The 24698-nt window shown below is 45.8% G+C and overlaps 1 protein-coding gene and 1 long non-coding RNA gene across 2 annotated transcripts in view; one reads left to right on the top strand and one right to left on the bottom strand.

The window, feature by feature from the left end:
- The window catches only part of LOC126536662 (cholecystokinin receptor type A-like), a 288019-nt gene that overhangs the window by 31676 nt on the left and 231645 nt on the right, over nt 1-24698 (bottom strand). The window contains exon 3 of the mRNA XM_050183690.2: nt 14514-14714. Coding sequence (XP_050039647.1) covers nt 14514-14714 — 201 coding nt within the window. The remainder of the gene's footprint in view (nt 1-14513; nt 14715-24698) is intronic.
- Nucleotides 1-24698, top strand: part of LOC129386190 (uncharacterized) — a 245090-nt gene that overhangs the window by 208606 nt on the left and 11786 nt on the right. The window lies entirely within an intron of this gene.

Raw genomic sequence — 24698 nt, 5'->3', positions numbered from 1 at the left:
CTCCGTAGAATTTCAGCTTCTCTGTTTTCTTTAAAGCCGGTGCGCGCGCAGGGCGCAGGACTTGCCGTTCATTATTTGTAACACTATAACGGCTGCAGGCAAGTAAAGCTGAAACATTCACTGAGGAAAACGAAATAAAAAAAACAAAACGCTCAGGTCTGGTTAGCTTACTTGACAGCTCTCTTATGCGCCCGAATTTCTGAGCGCGTGCGTGGCCCCATTTTGCGCGGTTCTCTATCCTCTGTGCAGTTTATTCCAATTAACTAGGGAACGTTAAGAGTGAGAAGTTTCGGTGCAAGATTTCAGGTGGCGTTGCACGGTTCTACCTTGGTAAAGCAATGCCAATTTGGTATATGACAGATATGACAAAGTTAACGAGATAGAGAGCCAGAGGAAGGGAGGTCACCTGCCTCGCTTTCCCTACCACAGATTGTGGGAGAAGAGCGGTGAGGGAGTAAGCGCATTACTCAGCGAAACGTGTGACTGTTTAATTGTAGGTTAGGCCTTGTAGGCCTTGTAGGTTAGGCAACGCACGTGCGGCTTTAAGTTACATCCGAAAAATAACAGCCGAATCTTTCCAAGGCAATGACGAAGTCGTATTCGAAGAAAAAAAAGATCATGAAAGAGAACCAAATGGAAAAGGAGCTGGTGCTGGTAAATTTCAACTGGAAGAAAGCCGAAGAGAAAATTCAGAGCCACAGGGCTAGACGAGGTTCGCGTTAGGCTGGTTAATGAACTAGGACTAAAGAGTAAGGAAGCTCTGGTGAAAACAGTGGAAAAAACTTTAAAAGATAGACGAATACCAGAGAGTTGGCGACAAAGTAGAATAAATTTAATCTGTAAAGGTAACGGGGAGAAAGATAGAATTCACTCGTACAGACCGTTTCCCATTACATAGGTAATATACAGGCTGGCAATGCAGGCAATCAAATTAAAGCTGCAAGCATGGGCAGATAATAATGGCATTTTGGGAGAACTAGAGAATAGCTTCAGAATAGGTAGGCGTTTGGATGATAACTTATTTGTTCTTGCTCAGTGTATCGAAATATGAAGAGTAGAAAGGAGACCGTTATATGTGGCCTTTTTAGACATTACAGGAGCGTATGACAACGTAGACCCCAACATTTTTTGGGATATTCTGGAACGCGAAGGCTTAGGTGGCGATTGTGTACAGCTTTTGAGAGAGATTTACGTAGAAAATACTGTTTGCGTTGAATGGGAAGGGATGAGGAGCGAGGAGAAAGTTGATATCAACAAGGGACTGAGGCACGTGTGCCCTTTATCCCCACTGCTGTTTATGATGTACATGGTGAGGATGGAGAGGGCGCTAGAAAGAAGTAATATCGAGTTTAATCTCTCATACAAACAGGCGGGTACAGTAGTAGAGCAGTAGCTTCCAGGTTTATTTTATGCGGACGATATTGTGTTGCTAGCTAACAAGCAAAGTGATTTGCAACGTCTGGTTAATATATGTGGACAGGAAGGCAAGAATTTAGGCTTGGAATTTAGTGTTAGAAAATCAGTTGTTATGGTATTCAATGAAAACAGTGAACAGACAGTGGCAATACAGGGCCAGGGAATATCTCGGGTAAAAGAATATAAATATTTTGGTATATGGATAAACGAAGGCAATAGATATATGGAAACACAAGAAAAAACAATATCAGTAAAGGGGAAGAAAAATGCAGCCATAATGAAGCACAGAGCGCTATGGGCATACAATAGGTACGAGGTGCTCCGGTGTATGTGGAAATGTGTAACGGTTCCTGGACTTACATTTGGAAATGTGGTTGTGAGCTTGAAATCAGGGGTACAATCAGGACTCGATGGGAACCAAAGGTCAGTGGGAGGCCTCGCATTGGGCGCTCACGGGAAGACTACAAATGAAGCTGTGCAAGTTGATATGGGCGGGACTAGTTTTGAAGTGAGGGAAGCTCACAGTAAAATTTATTACAAAGAATGACTGAGGAATATCGAAGAAAGTAAATGGGTTGGCATAGTGGGAAAAACATTGCTTCACAGTGGAGGAAAAGAACTAGGAAGCTTACCAGCAAGTATGTGGCTTGTAGGGTGGGAAACACAGCAACAAGGAACGTCAAGCGGGAAGTCAACGATGCTGACATAATCTCATGGGTGGCGGCAACGCAAAAGAAACCGGCCATGAGTAACTACTTAAGAGGAAAAAACGAAATCAGGAAAGACACAATTTATGATAACTAAAAGGGAAGCACATTACTTTTCGAAGCGAGATCTGGATGCCTTAGAACATGCACCTATAAAGCGAGATATAAGAAGGAAGAAGAAGCATGTGCTTGCTGCGGTAAAGCTAGGGAAACGATGGAGCATGTTTTATTAGAATGTAAAGACATCTGCCCAGCGGTCGATTTAGGCACCACTGGCCTCCTTGAAGCCCTTGGGTTGAGCGAGAGCAGGGGAAAAGTAAACATGTCCGCAATAGAGATTAGTAAGAAACGATTGGAAGAATGGTGGAAGAAATGTAGCGAAACGACAGAAAACGGAGACGTACAAAAGACGCAAGTTCGCAATCATCATCATCGCCATCATCATCAGCCTAGTTGCGCCCACTGCAGGGCAAAGGCCTCTCCCATACTTCTCCAGCTACCCCGGTCATGTACTAATTGTGGCCATGTTGTCCCTGCAAACGTCTTAATGTCATCCACCCACCTAACTTTCTGCCGCCCCCTACTACGCTTCCCTTTCCTTGGAATCCAGTCCGTAACCCTTAATGACCATCGGTTATCTTCCCTCCTCATTACATGTCCTGCCCATGCCCATTTCGTTTTCTTGATTTCCACTAAGATGTCATTTACCCGCGTTTGTTCCCTCACCCAATCTGCTCTTTTCTTATCCCTTAACGTTACACCTATCATTCTCCTTTCCATAGCTCGTTGCGTCGTCCTCAATTTCAGCAGAACCCTTTTCGTAAGCCTCCAGGTTTCTGCCCCGTAGGTGAGTACTGGTAAGACACAGCTGTTATACACTTTCCTCTTGAGGGATAGTGGCAACTTGCTGTTCATGATTTGAGAATGCCTGCCAAACGCACCCCAGCCCATTCTTATTCTTCTGGTTATTTCAGTCTCATGATCCGGGTCCGTGGTCACTACCTGCCCTAAGTAGATGTATTCCCTTACCACTTCCAGTGCCTCGCTACCTATCGTAAACTGCTGTTCTCTTCCGAGACTGTTAAACATTACTTCAGTTTTCTGTAGATTAATTTTCAGACCCACCCTTCTGCTTTGCCTCTCCAGGTCAGTGAGCATGCATTGCAATTGGTCTCCTAAGTTACTAAGCAAGGCAATATCATCAGCGAAGCGCAAGTTGATAAGGTATTCTCCTTCAACTTTTATCCCCCATTCTTCCCACTCCAGGTCTCTGAATACCTCCTGTAAACATGCTGTGAATAGCATTGGAGATATCGTATCTCCCTGTCTGACGCCTTTCTTTATTTTGATTTTGTTGCTTTCTTTGTGGAGGATTACGGTGGCTGTGGAACCGCTATAGATATCTTCCAGTATCTTTACATATGGCTCATCTACCCCCTGATTCCGTAGTGCCTTCATGACTGCTGAGGTTTCGACTGAATCAAATGCTTTTTCGTAATCAATGAAGGCTATATATAAGGGTTGGTTATATTCCGCACATTTCTCTATCACCTGATTGATAGTGTGAATATGGTCTATTGTTGAATAGCCTTTACGGAATCCTGCCTGCTCCTTTGGTTGACAGAAGTCTAAGGTATTCCTGATTCTATTTGCGATTACCTTAGCAAATACTTTGTAGGCAACGGACAGTAAGCTGATCGGTGTATAATTTTTCAAGTCTTTGTTGTCCCCTTTCTTATGGATTAGGATTATGTTAGCGTTCTTCCAAGATTCCGGTACGTTTGAGGTCATGAGGCATTGTGTATATAGGGCGGCCAATCTTTCTAGGATAGTGTTCCCACCATCCTTCAACAAATCTGCTGTTACCAGATCCTCCCCAGGTGCCTTCCCCCTTTGCATAGCTCCCAAGGCGTTCTTTACCTCTTCCGGTGTTACTTGTGGGATTTCAAGTTTCTCTAGCCTATTCTCTCTCACCTTATCGTCGTAGGTCTTACTGGTACTGTATAAATCTCTATAAAACTCTTCAGCCACTTGAACTATCTCATCCATATTAGTAACGATATTGCCGGCTTTGTCTCTTAACGAACACATCTGATTCTTGCCTATTCCTAGTTTCTTCTTCACTGCTTTTAGGCTTCCTCCGTTCCTGAGAGCCTGTTCAATTCTATCCATATTATAGTTCCTTATGTCCGCTGTCTTACGCTTGTTGATTAACTTAGAAAGTTCTGCCAGCTCTATTCTATCTGTAGGGTTAGAGGCTTTGATGCATTGGCGTTTCTTGATCAGATCTTGCGTCTCCTGCGATAGCTTACTGGTTTCCTGTTTAACGGCGTTACCACCGACTTCTATTGCGCACTCCTTAATGATGTCCATAAGATTGTCGTTCATTGCTTCTACACTATGGTCCTCTTCCTGGGTTAAAGCCGAATACCTGTTCTGTAGCTTGATCCGGAATTCCTCTAGTTTCCGTCTTACCGCTAACTCATTGATTGGCTTCTTATGTACCAGTTTCTTCCGTTCCCTCCTCAAGTCAAGGCTAATTCGAGTTCTTACCATCCTATGGTCACTGCAGCACACCTTGCCGAGCAGGTCTACATCTTGTATGATGCCAGGGTTCACGCAGAGTATGAAGTCGATTTCATTTCTAGTCTCACCATTCGGGCTCCTCCACGTCCACTTTCGGCTAACCCGCTCGCGGAAAAAGGTATTCATTATCCGCATATTATTCTGTTCTGCAAACTCTACTAATAACTCTCCTCTGCTATTCCTAGAGCCTATGCCATATTCCCCCACTGACTTGTCTCCGGCTTGCTTCCTGCCTACCCTGGCATTGAAATCGCCCATAAGTATACTGTATTTTGTTTTGACTTTACCCATCGCCGATTCCACGTCTTCATAGAAGCTTTCGACTTCCTGGTCATCATGACTAGATGTAGGGGCGTAGACCTGTACAACCTTCGTTTTGTACCTCTTATTAAGTTTCACAACAAGACATGCCACCCTCTCGTTAATGCTATAGAATTCCTGTATGTTACCAGCTATGTTCTTATTAATCAGGAATCCGACTCCTAGTTCTCGTCTCTCTGCTAAGCCCCGGTAGCACAGGACGTGCCCGCTTTTTAGCACTGTATATGGTTCTTTTGGCCTCCTAACTTCACTGAGCCCTATTATATCCCATTTCATCATCATCATCATCATCAGCCTGGTTACGCCCACTGCAGGGCAAAGGCCTCTCCCATACTTCTCCAACTACCCCGGTCATGTACTAATTGTGGCCATGTTGTCCCTGCAAACGTCTTAATGTCATCTGCCCACCTAACTTTCTGCCGCCCCCTGCTACGCTTCCCTTCCCTTGGAATCCAGTCCGTAGCTCTTAGTGACCATCGGTTATCTTCCCTCCTCATTACATGTCCGGCCCATGCCCATTTCTTTTTCTTGATTTCAACTAAGATGTCGTTTACCCGCGTTTGTTGCCTCACCCAATCTGCTCTTTTCTTATCCCTTAGCGTTACACCCATCATTCTTCTTTCCATAGCTCGTTGCGTCGTCCTCAATTTCAGCAGAACCCTTTTCGTAAGCCTCCAGGTTTCTGCCCCATATGTGAGTACTGGTAACACACAGCTGTTGTACACTTTCCTTTTGAGGGATAGTGGCAACCTACTGTTCATGATTTGAGAATGCCTGCCAAACGCACCCCAACCCATTCTTATTCTTCTGGTTATTTCAGTCTCATGATCCGGATCCGTGGTCACTACCTGCCCTAAGTAGATGTATTCCCTTGCCACTTCCAGTGTTTCGCTACCTATCGTAAACTGCTGTTCTCTTCCGAGACTGTTAAACAGTACTTTAGTTTTCTGCAGATTAATTTTCAGACCCACCCTTCCGCTTTGCCTCTCCAGGTCAGTGAGCATGCATTGCAATTGGTCTCCTGAGTTACTAAGCAAGGCAATATCATCAGCGAATCGCAAGTTGCTAAGGTATTCTCCATCAGCTTTTATCCCCAATTCTTCCCACTCCAGGCCTCTGAATACCTCCTGTAAACATGCTGTGAATAGCATTGGAGATATCGTATCTCCCTGTCTGACGCCTTTCTTTATAGGGATTTTGTTGCTTTCTTTGTGGAGGACTACGGTGGCTGTGGAGCCGCTATAGATATCTTCCAGTATTTTTACATATGGCTCATCTACACCCTGATTCCGTAATGCCTCCATGACTGCTGAGGTTTCGACTGAATCAAACGCTTTCTCGTAATCAATGAAAGCTATATATAAGGGTTGGTTATATTCTGCACATTTCTCTATCACTTGATTGATAGTGTGAATATGGTCTATTGTTGAGTAGCCTTTACGGAATCCTGCCTGGTCCTTTGGTTGACAGAAGTCTAAGGTGTTCCTAATTCTATTTGCGATTACCTTAGTAAATACTTTGTAGGCAACGGACAGTAAGCTGATCGGTCTATAATTTTTCAAGTCTTTGGCGTCCCCTTTCTTATGGATTAGGATTATGTTTGCGTTCTTCCAAGATTCCGGTACGCTCGAGGTTATGAGGCATTGCGTATACAGGGTGGCCAGTTTCTCTAGAACAATCTGACCACCATCCTTCAACAAATCTGCTGTTACCTGATCCTCCCCAGGTGCCTTCCCCCTTTGCATAGCTCCTAAGGCTTTCTTTACTTCTTCTGGCGTTACCTGTGAGATTTCGAATTCCTCTAGGCTATTCTCTCTTCCACTATCGTCGTGGGTGCCACTGGTACTGTATAAATCTCTATAGAACTCCTCAGCCACTTGAACTATCTCATCCATATTAGTAACGATATTGCCGGCTTTGTCTCTTAACGCACACATCTGGTTCTTGCCTATTCCTAGTTTCTTCTTCACTGTTTTTAGGCTTCCTCCGTTCCTGAGAGCCATTCCCATTTACTGCCCTCTAATTCCTCCAATAGCACTGCTAGACTCGCCTCACTAGATAACGTTCTAGCGTTAAACGTTGCCAGGTTCATATAATAGGTGGTCAGAAAATTTGGTCTTGGGAGTTCATATTGTTTTTTTTTCTTTATTTCTTTTTAACCTAGGCAGGACATTAGGCAATATCATAGCTAGAGCTTGGTGGCAAGAACCACCGCCTCATTCCAAAGGGGACGCTCATAACATCCATCCATCCATCCATCCATCCGTCACTCCGTCCGTGTGTCCATCCGTCCGTCCGTCCGTCCGTCCGTCCGGCCGTCCTTCCATCCATCCGTCCATCCATCCATCCATCCATCCATCCATCCATCCATCCATCCATCCATCCATCCATCCATCCATCCATCCATCCATCCATCCATCCATCCATCCATTCATATCGGGGTTGAAGGCCGGGTGATGTTCTATGTACCTTCCACTGCCGTCATGAGTGTTGTGCGCAAGCACACTGTACGCGCGCTATAGCGTTCCTGTTGAGCTGCTGCGTTACTGGCCTGAGCTATTCAGGACACCGTGAAATTCCGCCATGTTGTCAAATTCTCTAATGGCGACATTTTGAGTCCGTCGGAGAGGCCGTAGCAGCCTTGTCGACCAACAGGAACTGCCAAGATGGCAAATTGGACAATATGGCGGGATTCACCAATGTCCACAATAGCACCTCGGAACGGGTAATACGCGTCAAGCGAGCGCTATCTAATGTTTGATCGGGCGCTGACTCACTCCAACGGTTTCCCATCAGTCTCATCTCGTGCGCTTTTCGAGGCACGATGCCTGCAACGCCGCCTGAGGGCGCTCCTCGTCCCGTGAGCGTTGTGAGACGCCTGGCAGCTGCCAAGGCACTCTTACTTCTCGCTCAGTGGGAGTTTCCTTGAGTGCTGCATCATGTCAAAATGTCGAACTTATGTAAAATGAGAACATCAAGCCAGTAGCTCAGGCACAACGCCAAACCTTATCGCTGTCAAGGCTCCTCTGCCGAAACTTCAACACCTTTCTAATGCGAAAACATTCAAAAACTTTTTAGCACCACAAGCTCTCCGAGTATGCGACAGGATAGGTGAACGCGATGATCCTGACGTCCCGACAGCAGTTCCCGCGCACGTGCTTCATGGTCGGATTTGCGCACCCTCATTTCACAAAGTTATATTTTTATAACTCGTATCTCTCTCAGGCTTGCGATTACGTGCACACTGTGACGCCACTCACGTACCCTCAACACACCACGTGCTTTCTCTTATATACAGATACATCCAAAGCGGCGAAGTCCGCGTATAATGCTATAAGGAAATGCGTCACCAATAATAGTGCGATTGAACGTCAATCTTCAAGCACAACAGCCCAATGCTCTAAACATTAGGCCACGATGGCGCGCATGCTTCTAATGTGCCAAATGTGCTATTTTAAATGTCGGCACGTGCCCCACGTGCCAGTTTCTCGCATCCTTCCTTCTTGACAGATAGCGCTTTCAGGCGCTGTGTTAGACTTCACTGCCTTTGGAATCAGTTGATATTTTAACGCGAAAGCGTGAAGTGCCCTGTGTTGCGTCGGACGCTGTTTCACGAAAAACCATTCCTAACTACAACCACGCAGACCCTCCGCGAGAAGCAGAGGTGTTACTGAACGAAATTAATTCCTCAAAATAAAATGAGTCATAAAAATTGCAAAGTGCGACCTAAACACAACATACAGTCATGATAGCGTCGGATTGTAATTTGAATATACCCGAAAACATAATTCTGTTACGCGGAGACTCAAACACAAATACCTTTTCCAGCGTGTCTACGATTCATAGAGCGGCGCGGCACGCTCGGTTCCTTGCAACAACACCCTCCACGTGGCACTAGCCTCTGCGCATGCGCAAGAAAGCTGCGGTTGCCGGTAAGCGTGACGAGCTGTCAGGGATCTTTGAATGCTGTCGCGTTCCACTCTTTAAAGTTAAACTTAAGCGGCCTTCAAATTGTTTAAGCGTAGCAGGGGGCGACAGAAAGTTAGGTGGGCAGATGAGATTAGGAAGTTTGGAGGGTCAACATGGCCACAATTAGTACATGACCGGGGCAGTTGGAGAAGTATGGGAGAGGCCTTTGCCCTGCAGTGGGCGTAACCAGGCTGATGATGATGATGATGATGATGAAATTGTTTAATGCCAAACGATGATATGAACCATTAAGGATCGAAGGTTCTCCTTCCTCCCGTTTGAGGGTACGGGTGTTACTTCTCCCCTTGGGCGTTGGAGCCAGACGCACCGTAGCGGTGATAGATTCTCTGGAGGCTTCGGATCGATGGAAGCTGACACATGAAGCTTGAAGATACTTTGTATTTACAACTTTTTACAATAATTTACACATAGAGGTGCAAGGTGGAACTGTAACAAACAGGGCGACCCTATATCGGCAGAGCCTATGATGCGTAGCATTTAAAATTGAGTCCAGTACGCTTGGTCGGGGCATCGTGCCCATGTTTTTTTATCAGTCGGTGCCCCCGCGCCAAACATTTACAGCTCAATCGTCATCGAGTGGCTTTTAGTACGGTCTGCCGGCACGCGTACCTCCAAAAATGTACGAGGACTGTCGTGTGAGTGGTCCGCCGGCTATTCAAGCATTGGGCCTCGTCTACGCCCCCTTTCGTTTACCTCAGTTTAAGGTGTTTGCTCCTCTCGCTAAAAAACAACATAAAAAGCAACAAAAGAGAAGGTTTAAAACTCCCAGCGATCGCATCCCGCGCAATGCAACAGAGTCACAATGGGTGCAATAACATACGGATAAACAGGCAGAATCTGCTAATTAAAGCAGCAAGGTGGTTCACCTATGCAGTGTCGCCCCTTTTCCCGCTCCTAGCTGCGTACACCCTTTGTGAGCCATACGTCAACGAAAGTTGTCACTGCGGTACTTTGCGCCTGCGTATACATGTCGAGTAAACGCTTGCTCAGAAAAGGTTTGTCAGGACGGCAAATTGGCCACGGTCTCAGAAACGCGTTCTCACAACGGGCGCAATGGGAACAGTGCGCGCAGTGAATGATGGGTATGGCGTGCACGCGTCCCATCACCGATGAAACGCCTGGCCCGCGCACATCAGGAGCTAGCGGCAGTCACGGACCTCTTGCATTCGCTTTCAGAACGACTTCACCAAATGGACGTGGCGAAGGATTCATATTCACTGTTCTTGAGGTCAGCTTTGAGCACTAATGGTGGCTAATCGCATCATCATGCGCGAGCCGGCCCAGTCAGGCCGGCTCGCGTGTACATCTGCTCACCAGTGAGGAAAAAGTGGGGAAAGTTGAGAAAAAGCAGACTGGTGACCAAGCAATTGGCAAGTACGGCGTCGATTCTAAGAACTCTAGAGGAGAGATGCTGGCCTAATTTGCGGAAAGAAGTAAGCTGCGAATAATGAACACCCTCTTCAGGAAGCGTAGCAACAAAAAGTGGACCTGGAAAAGCCCTAATGGTGAAACAAGAAATGAAATAGACTTCATACTTCTGCCGAGCCAAGCGTAGTGCAGGATGTAGAAGTGTTACGTAGGGCAAAGTGCAGTGATCATAGTTTAGTGAGGTGTAGGATTCACCTCAATTTAAAGAGAGAAAGCGTAAAATTGGTCAGGAAGAAACAGGACAACCTAGAAGCAGTAAGGGTAAAAGCATACCAGTTGAGGCTGCTGCTTGCCAACAAATATGAAGTCTTAGAACAGAGAGATGAAGATAACATAGAGGTAATGAATGAAACCGTAACTAAGCTGACTTCAGAAGCAGCAATTGAAGTGGGAGGTAAGCCGCCAAGAAAACCAGTTGGTAAGCTCTGTCAAGTAACAAAGGACCTAATAAAGAAACGACAAAGAATGAAAGTCTCCAACTCAAGAGATCAGATACAATTCGCGAAACTGAAAAAAAACTGATTAACAAGGAGAATATTAGGGATATTCGAAATTATAATGTGAGAAAGACTGAGGAAGCAGTGAAGAATGGACGCAAGATAAAATCAGTGAGAACGAAACTTGACACAGGAGAAGCTAAGATGTATGCACTGAAAGGTAACCAGGGTAATATCATCAGCAATCTCGAAGGTATAGTAAAAGCAGCGGAAGAATTCTATACTAACCTGTAGAGTACCCAGAGCAGCCACGCTACCTTTATCGGAAGTAGTGAGGAACAGGATACAGAGGCTCCTTCTATAACTAATTATAAAGGTAAAAGGGCCTTGCAAGACATGACCTGAGGAAAAGCGGCAGGAGAAGATGGAATAACAGTTGATCATTCAAATACGGAGGAGATATCATGCTTGAAAAACTTGCGGCCCATTATATGCAATATCTCACTACTTCAAGTGTTCCAGAGAGCTGGAAGAATGCCAACATTATTCTAATCCACAAAAAAAGAGACCTTAAAGAATCGAAAAATTAGAGGCCCATTAGCGTACTCCTTACATAATCAAGGAGTGCAGGATGCTTACGTAAATATCTTGGAAAATATCTACAGAGATTTCACAGCTGCCTTAATTCTCCACAAGAAAAGTAGGAAGATACCCATAAAGAAAGGGGCCCAACAAAGAGACACAATCTCGCCAATGGTATTCACTGCATGCTTGGAAGAAGTATTCAAGGTACTGAACTGGGAAAGCTCAGGAGTGAGGATCAACGGCGTATATCTCAGCAACCTTCAGTTTGCAGAGGACATTGTCCTGTTCTGTAACACAGGAGACGAGTTACAACATGTGTACTTTCTTTATTCTTGCGGGTTAACCTATATTTTCTAGAAGCGATGTCTTTCGCCGAGGGGCGTGGGTTGCTGGGCACGCTATGACGTGGAGGCGCCACCCTGATGTGGTAAAATGCTAGCGTTCGTAAAAGGCAGAATGTGCGGCAGGCTAGCGAATACTTATGAGAGAGGTCTAGGACGCATGGGCACGCGTATGGTGGCGGTCTCGTGGTGGTCGCACCCGCAGCTGTCTGAACTCTTTCGCCCGGGGATGTAAATATAGCTTGGCTATATTTTACAGCGAAGCTATTTGCCTCTATTCGATAGGGATTTCTCGTGTCCGAGTGCGAAGTTTTGCTGACACAAGGAATCCGCCTCCATTCCACCCTGTGAAAGTGGACATGAAGCGAAGCTTTAGGCGAAATGTAATGACCGCGGTCGCGTCCTTTCCGTTCGTACCTCGACGCAGCAGTGCATTGTCGCGGCGTCCATACGCTTGCGCGTAATTCGCGTTCGCGAAGTGAATCGTCACTGTAACATTTTGAACAGTGTTTGCCGTTATGTCGATTAAGGCCCGAACACACGCTGTGCAACAGATGCGACGAGCAGAGCTCCCACGCATCAAGGACAGATGCGTCGTACGGTGACGTTCGTCACGTGCTCACACAGCCGTGCGGAACTGCAGCATACATGGTCATTCTAGCGGGCCCTTCACCTGGCGCAAGTGCTTTATTGAACTAATTGATTTTCTCAAAGTAAAATGCATCACAACGTGTGTAGAGTACGACTTGCACCACCACCTGCAAACACTATTACATCAGATTGTAACTCGAATACATACGAGAAAACAATAATTCTCTTATGCTATAATCCAAACACAAAGCCTTCCTGCTGCCGTTTGTTCTTGTGTGTGCAAGAACTGGCACGCGGAGGCGAAAAATCCCGACCAACTGAAGGCTAACAGGTTCGCATTTTGTCACGAAGTTCTGTCGTGAACTCAAACTAACGGATATTATAACTCTAAGCACTCATTTTCCTCAACATTTCCTCCATATAGAATGTTGCATTGTTGTAGAGGCTACGGTCTGCGTCAACCAGTCAGGAGCGCGATCGTGCAAATTGCACGTGTCCTTGGGTTACAGGCTCCTTTCAGCCAAAGTGTCACTCGCTCTAGCATAATCACGCACATAATCTCAAGCACAGCCTGAGCACTGTCTCAAGCACCGAAGCGTGCTTCACAGCTCCCAGTCCTGTAAAAAATTATTCCAAAAGAAAGGCGAAACTCACAAAGTTGTCCGTTTGTGAGAACTGTTTCTTATCGGCGTGGGCTAACATTGCTGATGATGCGTCTGCCCTAAGGCCGCATTCACATGGAATACCGCCTCTAAGGTGGGCGACTGCTCACGGTAACAACTTTTTCAAGGAGAAGTTTGAGCAAAACGTGAAGACTCGGCTAGACGGAAAAATCGGTTCAGATACGGCGGTACTTATCTACAATCATTAATCACGTCAAGTTTATCGAAACCCTTAGTTGCTGTTCTTTATTTTTATCCCGGGATATGTACCCTTCGCTTCGTTCGTTCGGCGTAGGTGTCAGGCCGCAATAGTTTCGTCCTAAATGAATCTTCTGACTTTGTCGTGGTGGCAAACCGTTATGGTTATGTGATCCCTGTGTAATATCAACGTCATCATGGCACAGTCAAGAGAAAATTTGACGCTATCAATAACACTGAGAAATCATCATTGCCGTATTCTGGCTTTCTACATCGCAATTTTCTTTGGAATAGTAGTGATGCCGCACTAAAAAGCTTAAAGGCTTGCTTATGAGACTTTATTGTCGAGTCTCAAACTCAACGTTTACCTACACAGTTCCGTTCTGGCTCCGTCTCCTTTGTGATATTTATATAATGCAAGACAATGTCTACACTTCTTTTTAACATGTAGTCGTTTCTTAGTTAAAAGGAAAACACTGTTGGAAAATTATTTTCGAAATCTTGGATTGAACTTGTCATTGTTCCTGTAGTCGTAAAGCTTGGTGCTACCGCTCTAGGTTTTAGGTGCATGAATGTTTCTAATACCATTTTCCGACATGACTATCGAAATAAAAATATTTGGAGGCTAAGTTTCTTCTTTCTACCATTCTCATTTTATACAGCAATACTTATTTAGTTATTATTATTCAACGCATATCTGTATCGTTCTTTCATTTCAAAACTCCAGGTCATGTAGTTTAACTTTATATTCATTAAAAACAATATTTCTACTCTTCTTACCACACGATTAATTTCCCATCCACCAAGATAGGCTGCACCGTTACACTGAGGGAAAGCTGACAAGCCTCCTATCATTAGCCCTGGCTGCTATATTATAGATCTACGCACTCTTTTGGTAAATACGCTGTTTTGAATATTCAACTCCGTAAAAGTATATATCTTAAACTGGCGTCACATGCCCGCTTTCGATCCTGATTGAGCCCGATCTACATTGAATTTCTCGGCTGTAAATGGATACCTCCCGCAGCTTGCTCAACAGAGGAAATCGCGACCAAACATTCGATCCCGATTGGGCTCCACAGCGATCGAAAGTGCATCGTGTGACAAACGTATTAGTGAAGGCGGCTGGCCGATGACACACATGTCGCTCGAATGAAAAGCTTTCTGAATTGAATCGTCAAATGCTAAACTCTCATGGATAGTCACCGAACGAAGAGAGCGTTAGCGGAAGCGGTGAGCGACGAGACGTACCTGCTGTCCTCGTGGGTATGAGCTGGCTCAGGACGGCGATGGGAGCCACGTGGACGAGCGAGAGCGCCCAGACTACGGCGATGACGCGGTACGCGTGCGACACGGTCTGCCAGCGCCGGGACTGCAAAGGCCGCACGATGGCGAAGAAACGCTCCAGCGAGATCGACACCAGCGTCCACACCGATACCGAGACAGACACCGCTGCCGTGGCAAGGCCGAAGACATGCAATCAAAAGGGAGGAAAAACGAGAAGATCAATCAATCAATCAATCAATCAATCAATCAATCAATCAATCAATCAATCAATCAATCAATCAATCAATCAATCAATCAATCAATCAATCAATCAATCAATCAACCGCCCCTATTCGAGTAAAGCTGGTTGTTGATAGTGCATAATATATGGCATTTATGAAACCGAGAACTGCTGATACACACCGAAATGCACTGTTACGAGGTTCCAATACCTAACATTGTATTGACAAGCAACCGAACGGTACGTCTGGAGCTTGAGGCAACACTTACGTTGGTTTCATTGTTTCAAAAGCAATTTCAGGCACTCTCCACGGCAGCGTAAATCTTGTCGACAAGCAGACTCCATAGGAAGGAGAAAAAAGCGAGCTTCTTTGTATTACCTGCCGAAGGTTGTTCGAAGCGGTAGATGCATTCGTCTGTGTGTGTGTGTGTTTTTTTTTTTTTTTTTTTTGCCTGGGCTTAGTAATCAAAGCGCAGCTTGGTGAGAGTAATACAATCTATAGTATAAATCAAACATCCAAAAGCCTGCGACAAAAGCTGCCAACATTTCTAATGAGTTGGTCGGTTGGTCGGTCGTAGGTACGTCGGTAGGTCGGTAGGTAGGTCGATAGAGATTCTGTATGCGCAAAAATAGCGTGCGCTTTGCGCATTGCACTTGCACGCACGCACAAGGTAAACTTACACGCGACGTCACAGCATGAAACTATGTTTCTCTTCGCCGATTTCTTCCTAGCACTCGCGCTAGAAATCGTTGCTGCAAACTACAGAAAGATGCGAGAAAAAAGTACCAGTACTACTTCTGGTGAGAACCACTCTGCAAATAACTGTATACGACTCTGAATACGTGTGCGGTCGCGCGGTTTTTATGACGAAACGTGGAATCAAGACGATAAAAATGGCAAAGAAAGAAAAAAAGTAGGAATATAAATCCCAAATTCTGCGGTAATAGATGATGTGCGAATCAAAAGCAAACTGAAGCAGACGCATTCTTCGTTAGTTGCATTTGAAAAGAGCACAGCTCCGATTTTATACGCGCCAAGTACCTTACGGAGAAAACAGAAACAAATCATAGCGCTGATCAAATAAAGCAACAAATCCCTAATCTCGCAAATAACCACTCTATAAATATGTTCCTGATTGAAAGGAGCCCATAAGTTATCCTTTTCAACATATTTGCTGTCCTTAGCTCAACACACAGCTTAAAATGTGAATACCATCACGGCCAAGGCTTCAAAATTTGCCTTCCTGAGAAATGCATTAACTTTAATCACTCCTATGAGTGAATTTTTTGCTGTTTATACTAAGTGCACACATGTTTCAGATAATTATAATAAGCTGTAAGGTAACTAAAGAAGAACATTTTTTAAAAAATACCAGTGTACTCCAGCGCCCACTGATGCACTGTATATGTTTTGCCTCCTTTTTCCTTGCATCTCTGTGATTGCTTTACTATTTTCCATCTAAAAAATGTGAGACATTCGCTTGCCTTTATGTCAAGCACTTATGTCAAGTACCAGATAAACGTTCCGTTCATGTTCATGTCCGTGCTCATGTTAAAGATAGTTTCTTATCCAGTATCGTTTGCGATTCAGTAAAGCATTACCGAACTTATCAACATGTATGCATAAAGGGAGCAACTGTGCATCTGGCGCCGGTGTGGGTGTGACGACAGCAGCAAGAAGGCAACGACGCTGACGACATGGTTAGAGCATCGGGATGTTGCGAGTTTATTTATTTATTTATTTATTTATTTTGTTTGTTTGTTCGTTTGTTCAATAAAGAGGCGCTAAATGAGGCGAGACATGAACCTGTCAATTGCGAAGTGTTTGGAATGATGCAAATAATGCTTCAATTTTAAAAAAAATGTGCATAATGATGCACAAGCAAGATCAGGTTGTAAGACTGACAATGCTTGGCTTGCTGGTGAGCCGGCAAAATTTTTCGCCTGGCCACCGCATCTTCTGTGTCAAGGCAGCTAATATTTACTCCACCAAAGCCTACACTCGAGAAACTTCTTCCTTTCTTTCTTTCTTTCTTTCTTTCTTTGTTCAAGACATTCCTTACAGAAATGCCTTGGGGGATGCGACAAAAGGCAATGAACGTGCCTGACTGGGCCTCGCCACCTTTGGCAGCTGCGGTTACACAAGCACATAAATTAATAACAAAAAGCATAGAATAGAAAAGCGGCAATTTTAGACACGGTAAAACTTAGACATCAATAACTGTTCTTTCTTTCTTTTTTTTTTACATCAATAACATCAATAGAGATACGATCAAATACGTGATACAGGTATGCCGAAGCAGAAGTCGTCCGGGTGCAGAAAATATATCGGACTTTCACAATGAAAAGCAAAGACTTACAGAGTAAGCGGAAACCAACTAGCTTGTATTAAGAAAAACATTTCTGAGGACTTTTCTGAAACTCTTCACGGATGTAGCTGTAACGAGTGCTTCAGCTATTCCCAGATATTCGTGTAGTAGGTCTGGTATCATAAAACTTAGTTTTTGATCGCGATATTATGTACGCGAACATGACCTGGGTATTAAATTTTTTCGTAGGCAGTACGGACCAGGTTTCACTTGATATTTGATTTGGAAAGGTGTTGTTTGGTGCTGGGGGGGGGGGGGGGGGTGCAAAATTTCTAGGGCCAGCTTATATTTATACAAATTATGAACATGCAGTACTTTATTTGATTTAAAAAGAAGGTGTAGTGTTTTCCAAAAGTTCTAAATTTCCGATTGCACGCACCACTCGCTTTTGCAAGGAAAAAAGACAGTCTAGGTTGGTCTTAGTCGTTGTTGACCGTACTAAAGAACAGTAACATAACCGGCGTCTTTTAGTGGCTCGTACCCACTAAAAAAGTGTTTACGTTAGAAAGGATTTCAAAAGCGGATGCCTGCAAATCGAGCTGTTTGTGCAAATTGTTAGCGTAAGCGGACAGCTAATAGCAAAGCGCACTTGCAAATAAATGCCTTGTAAAATCAGTCCATCAATCGTAAGTGACGTCACCTGGTGGCCATAGCACAGGCGGGTATTTCCATACCACGTCTATTGGATATAATAAATGGCGGGCTTCTGCCAGCCTTCGAGAAAAAAAAATTCTTTATTACGCGAGATGCTACTTCTGAATGTACATCATTCAGCACGACATCTCCTATTAGTGACAGCCGTTCATAATTTAGCGTTCGTTAATAAACTAGGAGCGACTACGTGACAATCAATTCCCGTCGTCTCCTGTAACCTATTTTTCTTCAGGCGTCTTAAGGAAAATAACGAGAACGCTAAGCGACCGCGGCTTCCAACGATAATGTTTGCCCTAAATAGAAGTCTGCGACCCGGCGCATGCATAGTTCTGAGCAGCTCGCGCCAACTTATCGCAGCTTTCCGCTCTCGGGAAATTAACTTTCTGGGCGATCGAAGCACGGCTGCTCTGCGTCTAGAGCAATCGCCGCTTCCGCATCTCCACGTAAAGACAGCGCCTGCTGGTCCCGCTCGGCGCTTGCGTGCTGGATTGCGCCTGGTCCCGGAGGAATTACTTGCCGCGAACCTTATTGGTGTGAGGAGAGGGGAAGGGGATTCTTTGTCTTCCGCAATATTGTTTTCACTTTTTCGTATTTGTTCGCGCCGATTGGCGAAGGCAGTGCTCGGTTCGCAAACGGCCACTTCGATAATTCGACGTTGGATCAATCTGGAGTTGGGCTCCGTTTCTCGATGTCGAAATCTTTCGCAACTAGCAGTACAAACTCACGGTAGCGAGCTGTTCGCTTCCTGTTGCGCTTGAGCGCGCTGATTGCAACCAGTGCAGCATTTTGACTGTAATTGCTGTTCTGTAAGCAATACTGCAAGAATTCTGCAGAGCGCCAAAGATCCATAAGAGGCCGCTATCAGGCGAGTTTCTTTTAGGTCCTTGGCCTAATGCAAATAGCGCCGCCCTGGTAACAGGTCCCACTATCGCTTTTCTCCAAGCCACTGGGCTGGACGCACGGCTTTAGAGATGCTACAACTCTGTGAATTTGTATATACGCATCTCTTCCTTATACCATCATCATCATCCATCAGTCCGTTCCCCTCCCCGTCCCTTTTCCCCAGTGTAGAGTAGCAGGCCAGAGAAAGTTATAGCTCAAGCCGACCTCTCTGCTTTCTGTAAATAAACTTCTCTCTCTCTCTCTCTCTCTCTGCGGAGCCCAGTTAACCTCTCCATATGACTTTCATAGATTATAACAATAAATTTGATTCAGTAGAGATACCAGCAATAATGGAGTACAGGAGGCATACGTGAACATCTTAGGAAATACATACAAAGATTCCACAGCCACCTCAATTCTCCGCAAGGATAGAAAACTACCCATCAAAGAGGCGTCAGGCAAGGAGACACAATTTGCCTAATACTGTTCACTGTATGCTTACAAGAAGTGTTCCAGCTATTAGACTGGGAAGACTCAGATCAACGGCGAATATGTCAGCAACCTTCTGTTTACAGATTACATTGTCCTGCTCAGCAACACTGGGGGTGAATTACAACAAATAATTAAGGATCTAAACCAAGAAAGTGTAAGAGTGGAGCTGTAGGTTGATATTCAGAAGACAAAGGAAATGTTCAATAGCCTGGCAAGGGCACAAGAATTGACGATTACCAGTCAGCCTCCAGTGTGTGTGCAGGAGTATGTTTATCTAGATCAATTACTCGCGTGAGACGCTGATCATGAGAAGGAAACTTACAAAAGTATACAAATGGGTTGGGCTGCATCCGACAGGCACTACCAAACCTTGTCTGGGAGGTTACCATTGTCTTTGAAAAGTGTACAATTATTACTCTCTGCCGGTGCTAACTTATCAGGCATAAGCTTGGAAGTTAACAAAGGTCCTCGAGAACAAGTTAAGGACCACGCAAAAAGCGATGGAACGAAAAATGTTAGGCGGAACCTTAAGAGACAGCGAGAGAGCAGTCTGGATCAGAGAGCAAACGGGGGTAGCCGATATTCTAATTGCCACTAAGAGAATGGAGCTGAGCATGCCATGTAATGCGTAGGGTAGATAACCAGTGGACCGTATAGAATTAAAGAATGGGTGCCAAAGGAAGCGAAGCGCAGTCGAGGACGACCGAAAATTAGGTGGGGTGATGAAATTACGGAATTTGCAGGCGCAACTTGCAATCAGCTAGCACACGACAGCAGTAACAAGAGATAGCGAAAAAAGAATAGGCTGATGATGATGGTGACGATGAAGCTGTAGCGCACCACTGCGGGCCACATTGATCCGGTCACAAAAGACAACGAGCACACTACCAGCACGCTGACGGTGCGCGAGCAGTGGCATCGGCGGAATCAGGCGTAAAACAATATTTTCTGTTTATATATAATTACAAAAAAATATTGCTATATCTGCCACGTATATCCATCTTTTTATTAACGTGAACGTTGTACTTCATCCCGATTTAATTTTACGTTTAAGTTTTTTTCTCTCCCCTTCCCTATCACTTTTAACCTTTAACCGTCGGCTTCTTGGCCAATGCCCAATATATGGCGAACATGCGCCCGGAGTGCGTCGACAGCTATATAAGCCATTACTGGACGGTCTCTCGCGGTGACAGTTGTTGCTACGGTTGAAGCACTTCAAGGTAGCCCCAGACAGGTTCGAAGGGCTTGGCCTTGAATGCTCTGTGGGATATGTATGTTAGTTTTGTTAGCATTGGACAGCATTTGCGTGCTATATCCCAAGTATCCTAGGTAGATCGTCCTCTATAGTTGAAGCACAGATGCCATGTTTGCGGTGTTTTTCTTGTTGCACAAACGTCACAAGGTCGATGACGTTGTCAACAGAGGAGGGGTCTCTTCTAAACCCAGCCACGGCTTCGGGGTATATTTTGTGGCGCTCAGGATAGCACTCTAGGCGTGTGAGAAGCATTCTTTCGCTGACCTTTTCAACACTGCTGGACAGCGCAATGGGTCGGTAGGATGCTAGGTCAAGTGGCGACTTTCCAGGCTTCAGGAGAGGCATCAAGCGGCTGGACTTCCACCGCTCAGGAACGATGCCATCATTCCATGACTGGTTGTGACATTCCAGAATTTGGCCTCGGCCATCTTTACCTATAGGCGACATAAAACAGCGTAGGTGATACCATCAGGGCCTGGCGACGATGAGCGCCTGCATGTGGCCAGAGCGGCATCCAATTCCTCAAGGGAGAAAGACACATTCAATACTGGGAAGCGTGTCGTAGCAACCTCGCCTCGAATTTCGCTGTTGATGGTAACCACACTACCCGCAATCTTCGCACAGAAATCTTCCGCTATATCAAGCTGCGAGCTGCCTTAATGAACGGCTAGAGCGCAGAATGGATGTCGTTGTTGTGGAGACGAGTAAAACCCGCGCAACGTTCTCCATGTGATAGACAGTGGCTTGCGGAGGTCAAGTGATTTGCAGAACGTGTTCCATCGTTGTTCCTCCAGCTTGCCCATACAACATTGGATTTTCTTCTGCATACGTCGAGCGACTCTAAGGTCATGAATTGACTTGGTGCGCCTGTATCGCCTCTCGGCCCTTCTACGAATCGTTCGAAGTCGCTGAAGTTCCATATCAATATCCGTACGTTTTGTTGTTTACGTGAAGGTGTACTTAGGCACTTCAAGCGCACTTGTAATGAGGTCCTTAATGATGCAGGCAAATCCTTCTCTGCATGCCTCTTCTACGTTTGTCTTATATGTTGACCACCTTATTTTTTGGCAAGTAATAAAGGAGACGCTTCCAAACCACGTGATTCTTAAGTAGGTGGGAATATGGCCACTCCCATGAGTCTCGATATCAGAGAACCATCGAACATTTTGACCAAGATGCCGTGACACCAAAACCAAATCTAAGCAACTGCTAAAAGTCGAGCCACGCAAGTACATTGGACTGCCATCGTTCATAATGCAGAGTTAGTGGTCGGAACCAAATTCCACAAGTTTCCGGCTCCTGGAATCCTTTCTGGAGCTTCCCCAAACCAAATTGAGCATTAAAGTCAGCAGTTATAATCCAGGGTACAGAAGTCACCACCAGGATGTCTCGCAGTTGGTCGCCGTCGAATAGACTGGATGGGGAGCTGTAGGCGCCGAGAAGGGTGGAGGCCTCTTTACTCTTTGTAATGCGGAGACACACGTATGGTTGTCATCATGAGGTCGCAGCGAGTGGGAAATGTAGGTTAGTTCTGTGCGGATGTAAACAATCACTTTGCTGGATTCCCCGCACCTCGACGCCATAAAGACTTCGTACCCATAGAGCCTTAGCGCTTTTGACACGTTTGGTTAACACATTCTCACTACAGGAAATCGGCTGGCAGAAACATATTGGCGGGAGCATGGGATCCGTGATTTAAGTCCTCTGGCATTCCACTAGAAAATCGTCGCACTACGCACTTGATCACGGAGTGAAAGCAGTAGAAGAGCCATTGTGCTTACGCAAGATTTGCAAACACTGGGCTGAGGGCATCCTACATTTGCACTGCACTTCAAGCTGTTGGCGCATTCTGGTTGCCCACAAGCGTCTGAATAGCACTTATCAAAGACTTGAACATTGTTACAATTCGGAGGTCATGCTATGTCAGCTCATCTGGGTGAGCGGTGGAGCATTGTGATGCCGCTCCTTGTGGTTTATCCACAGGGCTTATCCTTGGCAGTGGTGGCCATGTTTCATCCATGGCATTCTTTTCAGCTTCTCCAATATAAATACACGGTTTGGACACATTCGGCAGTGGTGGTGGAGTGGATTCAATAGTAAGAGGCTTTATGGCACGTGTATTCTGTGTGCGAAGAGCAGAATTCCTTGTTGAGCGTCTGCGACGAGAACGACGTCGCCTGACGTCAGCCTGTGTTTCTCAATGAGCCGACTGGTCCCTCACCATTTTCTTCAAGAGGTAGAGTTCCCTCTTAACTCTTGGACATTCCTTTTCTGAGGCGTCGGGGGTCCGTGACAGTTTGCACACTTATAAGTTTTAGCCTGGCAGTTGTCTACAGAGTGTTGTGCTGCACAGCGGGAACGCATCTTAGACTTTCTAGAGGCTGCGCTCACGTGGCCAAATTTCTGGCATTTTCTGCACTGAAGTCGCTTGGGAACAAATGGCCGGACAGCCTGTCGGAAACGACCTTGCTTGAGATGCGACGGAAGGCAGTCACCTTTAAAGACGATTTTTACACACCTTGAATTTCTGAGACGGGCCACCTGTAGTATTTGGGTCCCATGATTGGCAGACTTAATTAAAAGTGATAAATCCTCGCCCGAGAAGACCGGATCAATGTCACATACGACGCCTGTAGTAGCCTCTTTACCCAGCGAGATGATGGTACGAACGTTCATGCCACCGAGGACAGTGACAGCGCGCACAGAGGGTACCACCGACGCTTGAGCGATGTCTACTGCAACAACATTCTTCCAAGAGTTGACTCTGACGTCTTCAATGCCATTTGACAACAGTCTCGCGAGTTCAACCAATGGAACTTGCCTGTTGAGGAGCCTCGTGTGGTCGGAAGCTAGCGCAAGTAAGAAAAGGATGGTGTACTTCGGCGAACTCTGTGGAGTCTTCATAGCAGATGTGCCCACAGAGGCCCTGAGCATCCACTGCTTTGCTTTCTGACGCAGCACAGTCACGTAGTCGTCGTCGGAGCTGTCGTCGTCGAGCCTATCAAGGTAGCCTCACTGTCGCTCGAGAGGCAGTTCCGCTTCCTTGAGGCTGCCGTCGCGGGCGCCGCTAAATGTGGTGGCTCCACTTCCATTCCCGTCCAGCAAGGAGCAGTATTCCCCGAAATAAAGCGAGAATTTCCATAAAATCCCGGTGAAGAAGAACAAACACTCAGTAACAGGATCACTTCGTCCAAAATTCTGTTTGAATCGTGCCGGCACTATAGCTGCTCGGTATTCCTGCGTTATAAGCCGCCTGTCGCCTTGCGCTCTACGTTCGCCACGCAGAGCAGATATCAATGTAGCGGTTCCTGTCGTGTTGGCTCTTGGAAAATTGCTTGGCGTAATTGGTTTCTGTCGGGAGGCTTTCCCGTGACAGCGCCAGCCACGTGTGCACATCGCCTCCCCCCTCCCCCCCCCCTCCCGCCTCCCTTCTCCTGCCCCGGTCCTGATAAACCATACGCCATGCAACCGCCGCGAACCAAGCTCACTGGAGGGAAAGCCAAGTGCTTAGCGCAAGTGCAAACCGCGCAGATAGGCAACGTGGGACCGAGAGCTTACATAGGTGGCCTAATCCGTTACGAAAACAGGATGGCACCTCCTAAACCCCGCATCTCGTGAAACGGGCTTTTTGGCGGTATCTTGTTTATTTAAAAATCAATGTATTACTGCAACGTCGTCGCCAAAGCGTTCCTCGCGTGGCTGCCGGTGTAGAGTTCTGCAATGCCTACTAAATATTGCAAATGGCTACTTCAAGGAAAAGTTCGATACAAAATTTCGAGAGCCATCATCAACATTCATCATGGATGTGGGCCCGAATTCACGAAGAGCTCTTACGCTAGAATGGCTCGTAAAGAATAATTTTAGCCGATCCTGACACTGGACATATCATTAGCGAAGACCGCAGGCCAACGGGAAAGATCACTTACTAAAGAAAAGCTTTGTGAATTCAGCCCCTGTTTTCTCGGACAAGCGCTGTAGTCTCGTTTTTTACAGCGCGCTGTAACGGGGGCGAGTAGAGATCCTGAATGGCGCTTATCGCGGAGGTTTAGGAGGAGAATCGGAGTCTGAGGTAACTCTTACTGCGCGCCCTTTTTCTAAACCTACTAGAAAACGTACAGCCCGTGCACATTAAGCTGCGTCGCGGGAGAAACCTTAACTAAGCTTCCTCTTGCTAGCTCTGTTTCTAGGTAGAGTTGGCAGCCCATACTGCGCGGGGATGCGCTAAAATACACGAACGGTGTGCAAGGTCTGATATGACTGACTTTTTCTCATTATTC

This window comes from Dermacentor andersoni, chromosome 4 (assembly GCF_023375885.2).
Source record: "Dermacentor andersoni chromosome 4, qqDerAnde1_hic_scaffold, whole genome shotgun sequence".
Taxonomy (NCBI): domain Eukaryota; kingdom Metazoa; phylum Arthropoda; class Arachnida; order Ixodida; family Ixodidae; genus Dermacentor; species Dermacentor andersoni.
This window is presented reverse-complemented; position numbering and strand designations above follow the sequence as displayed.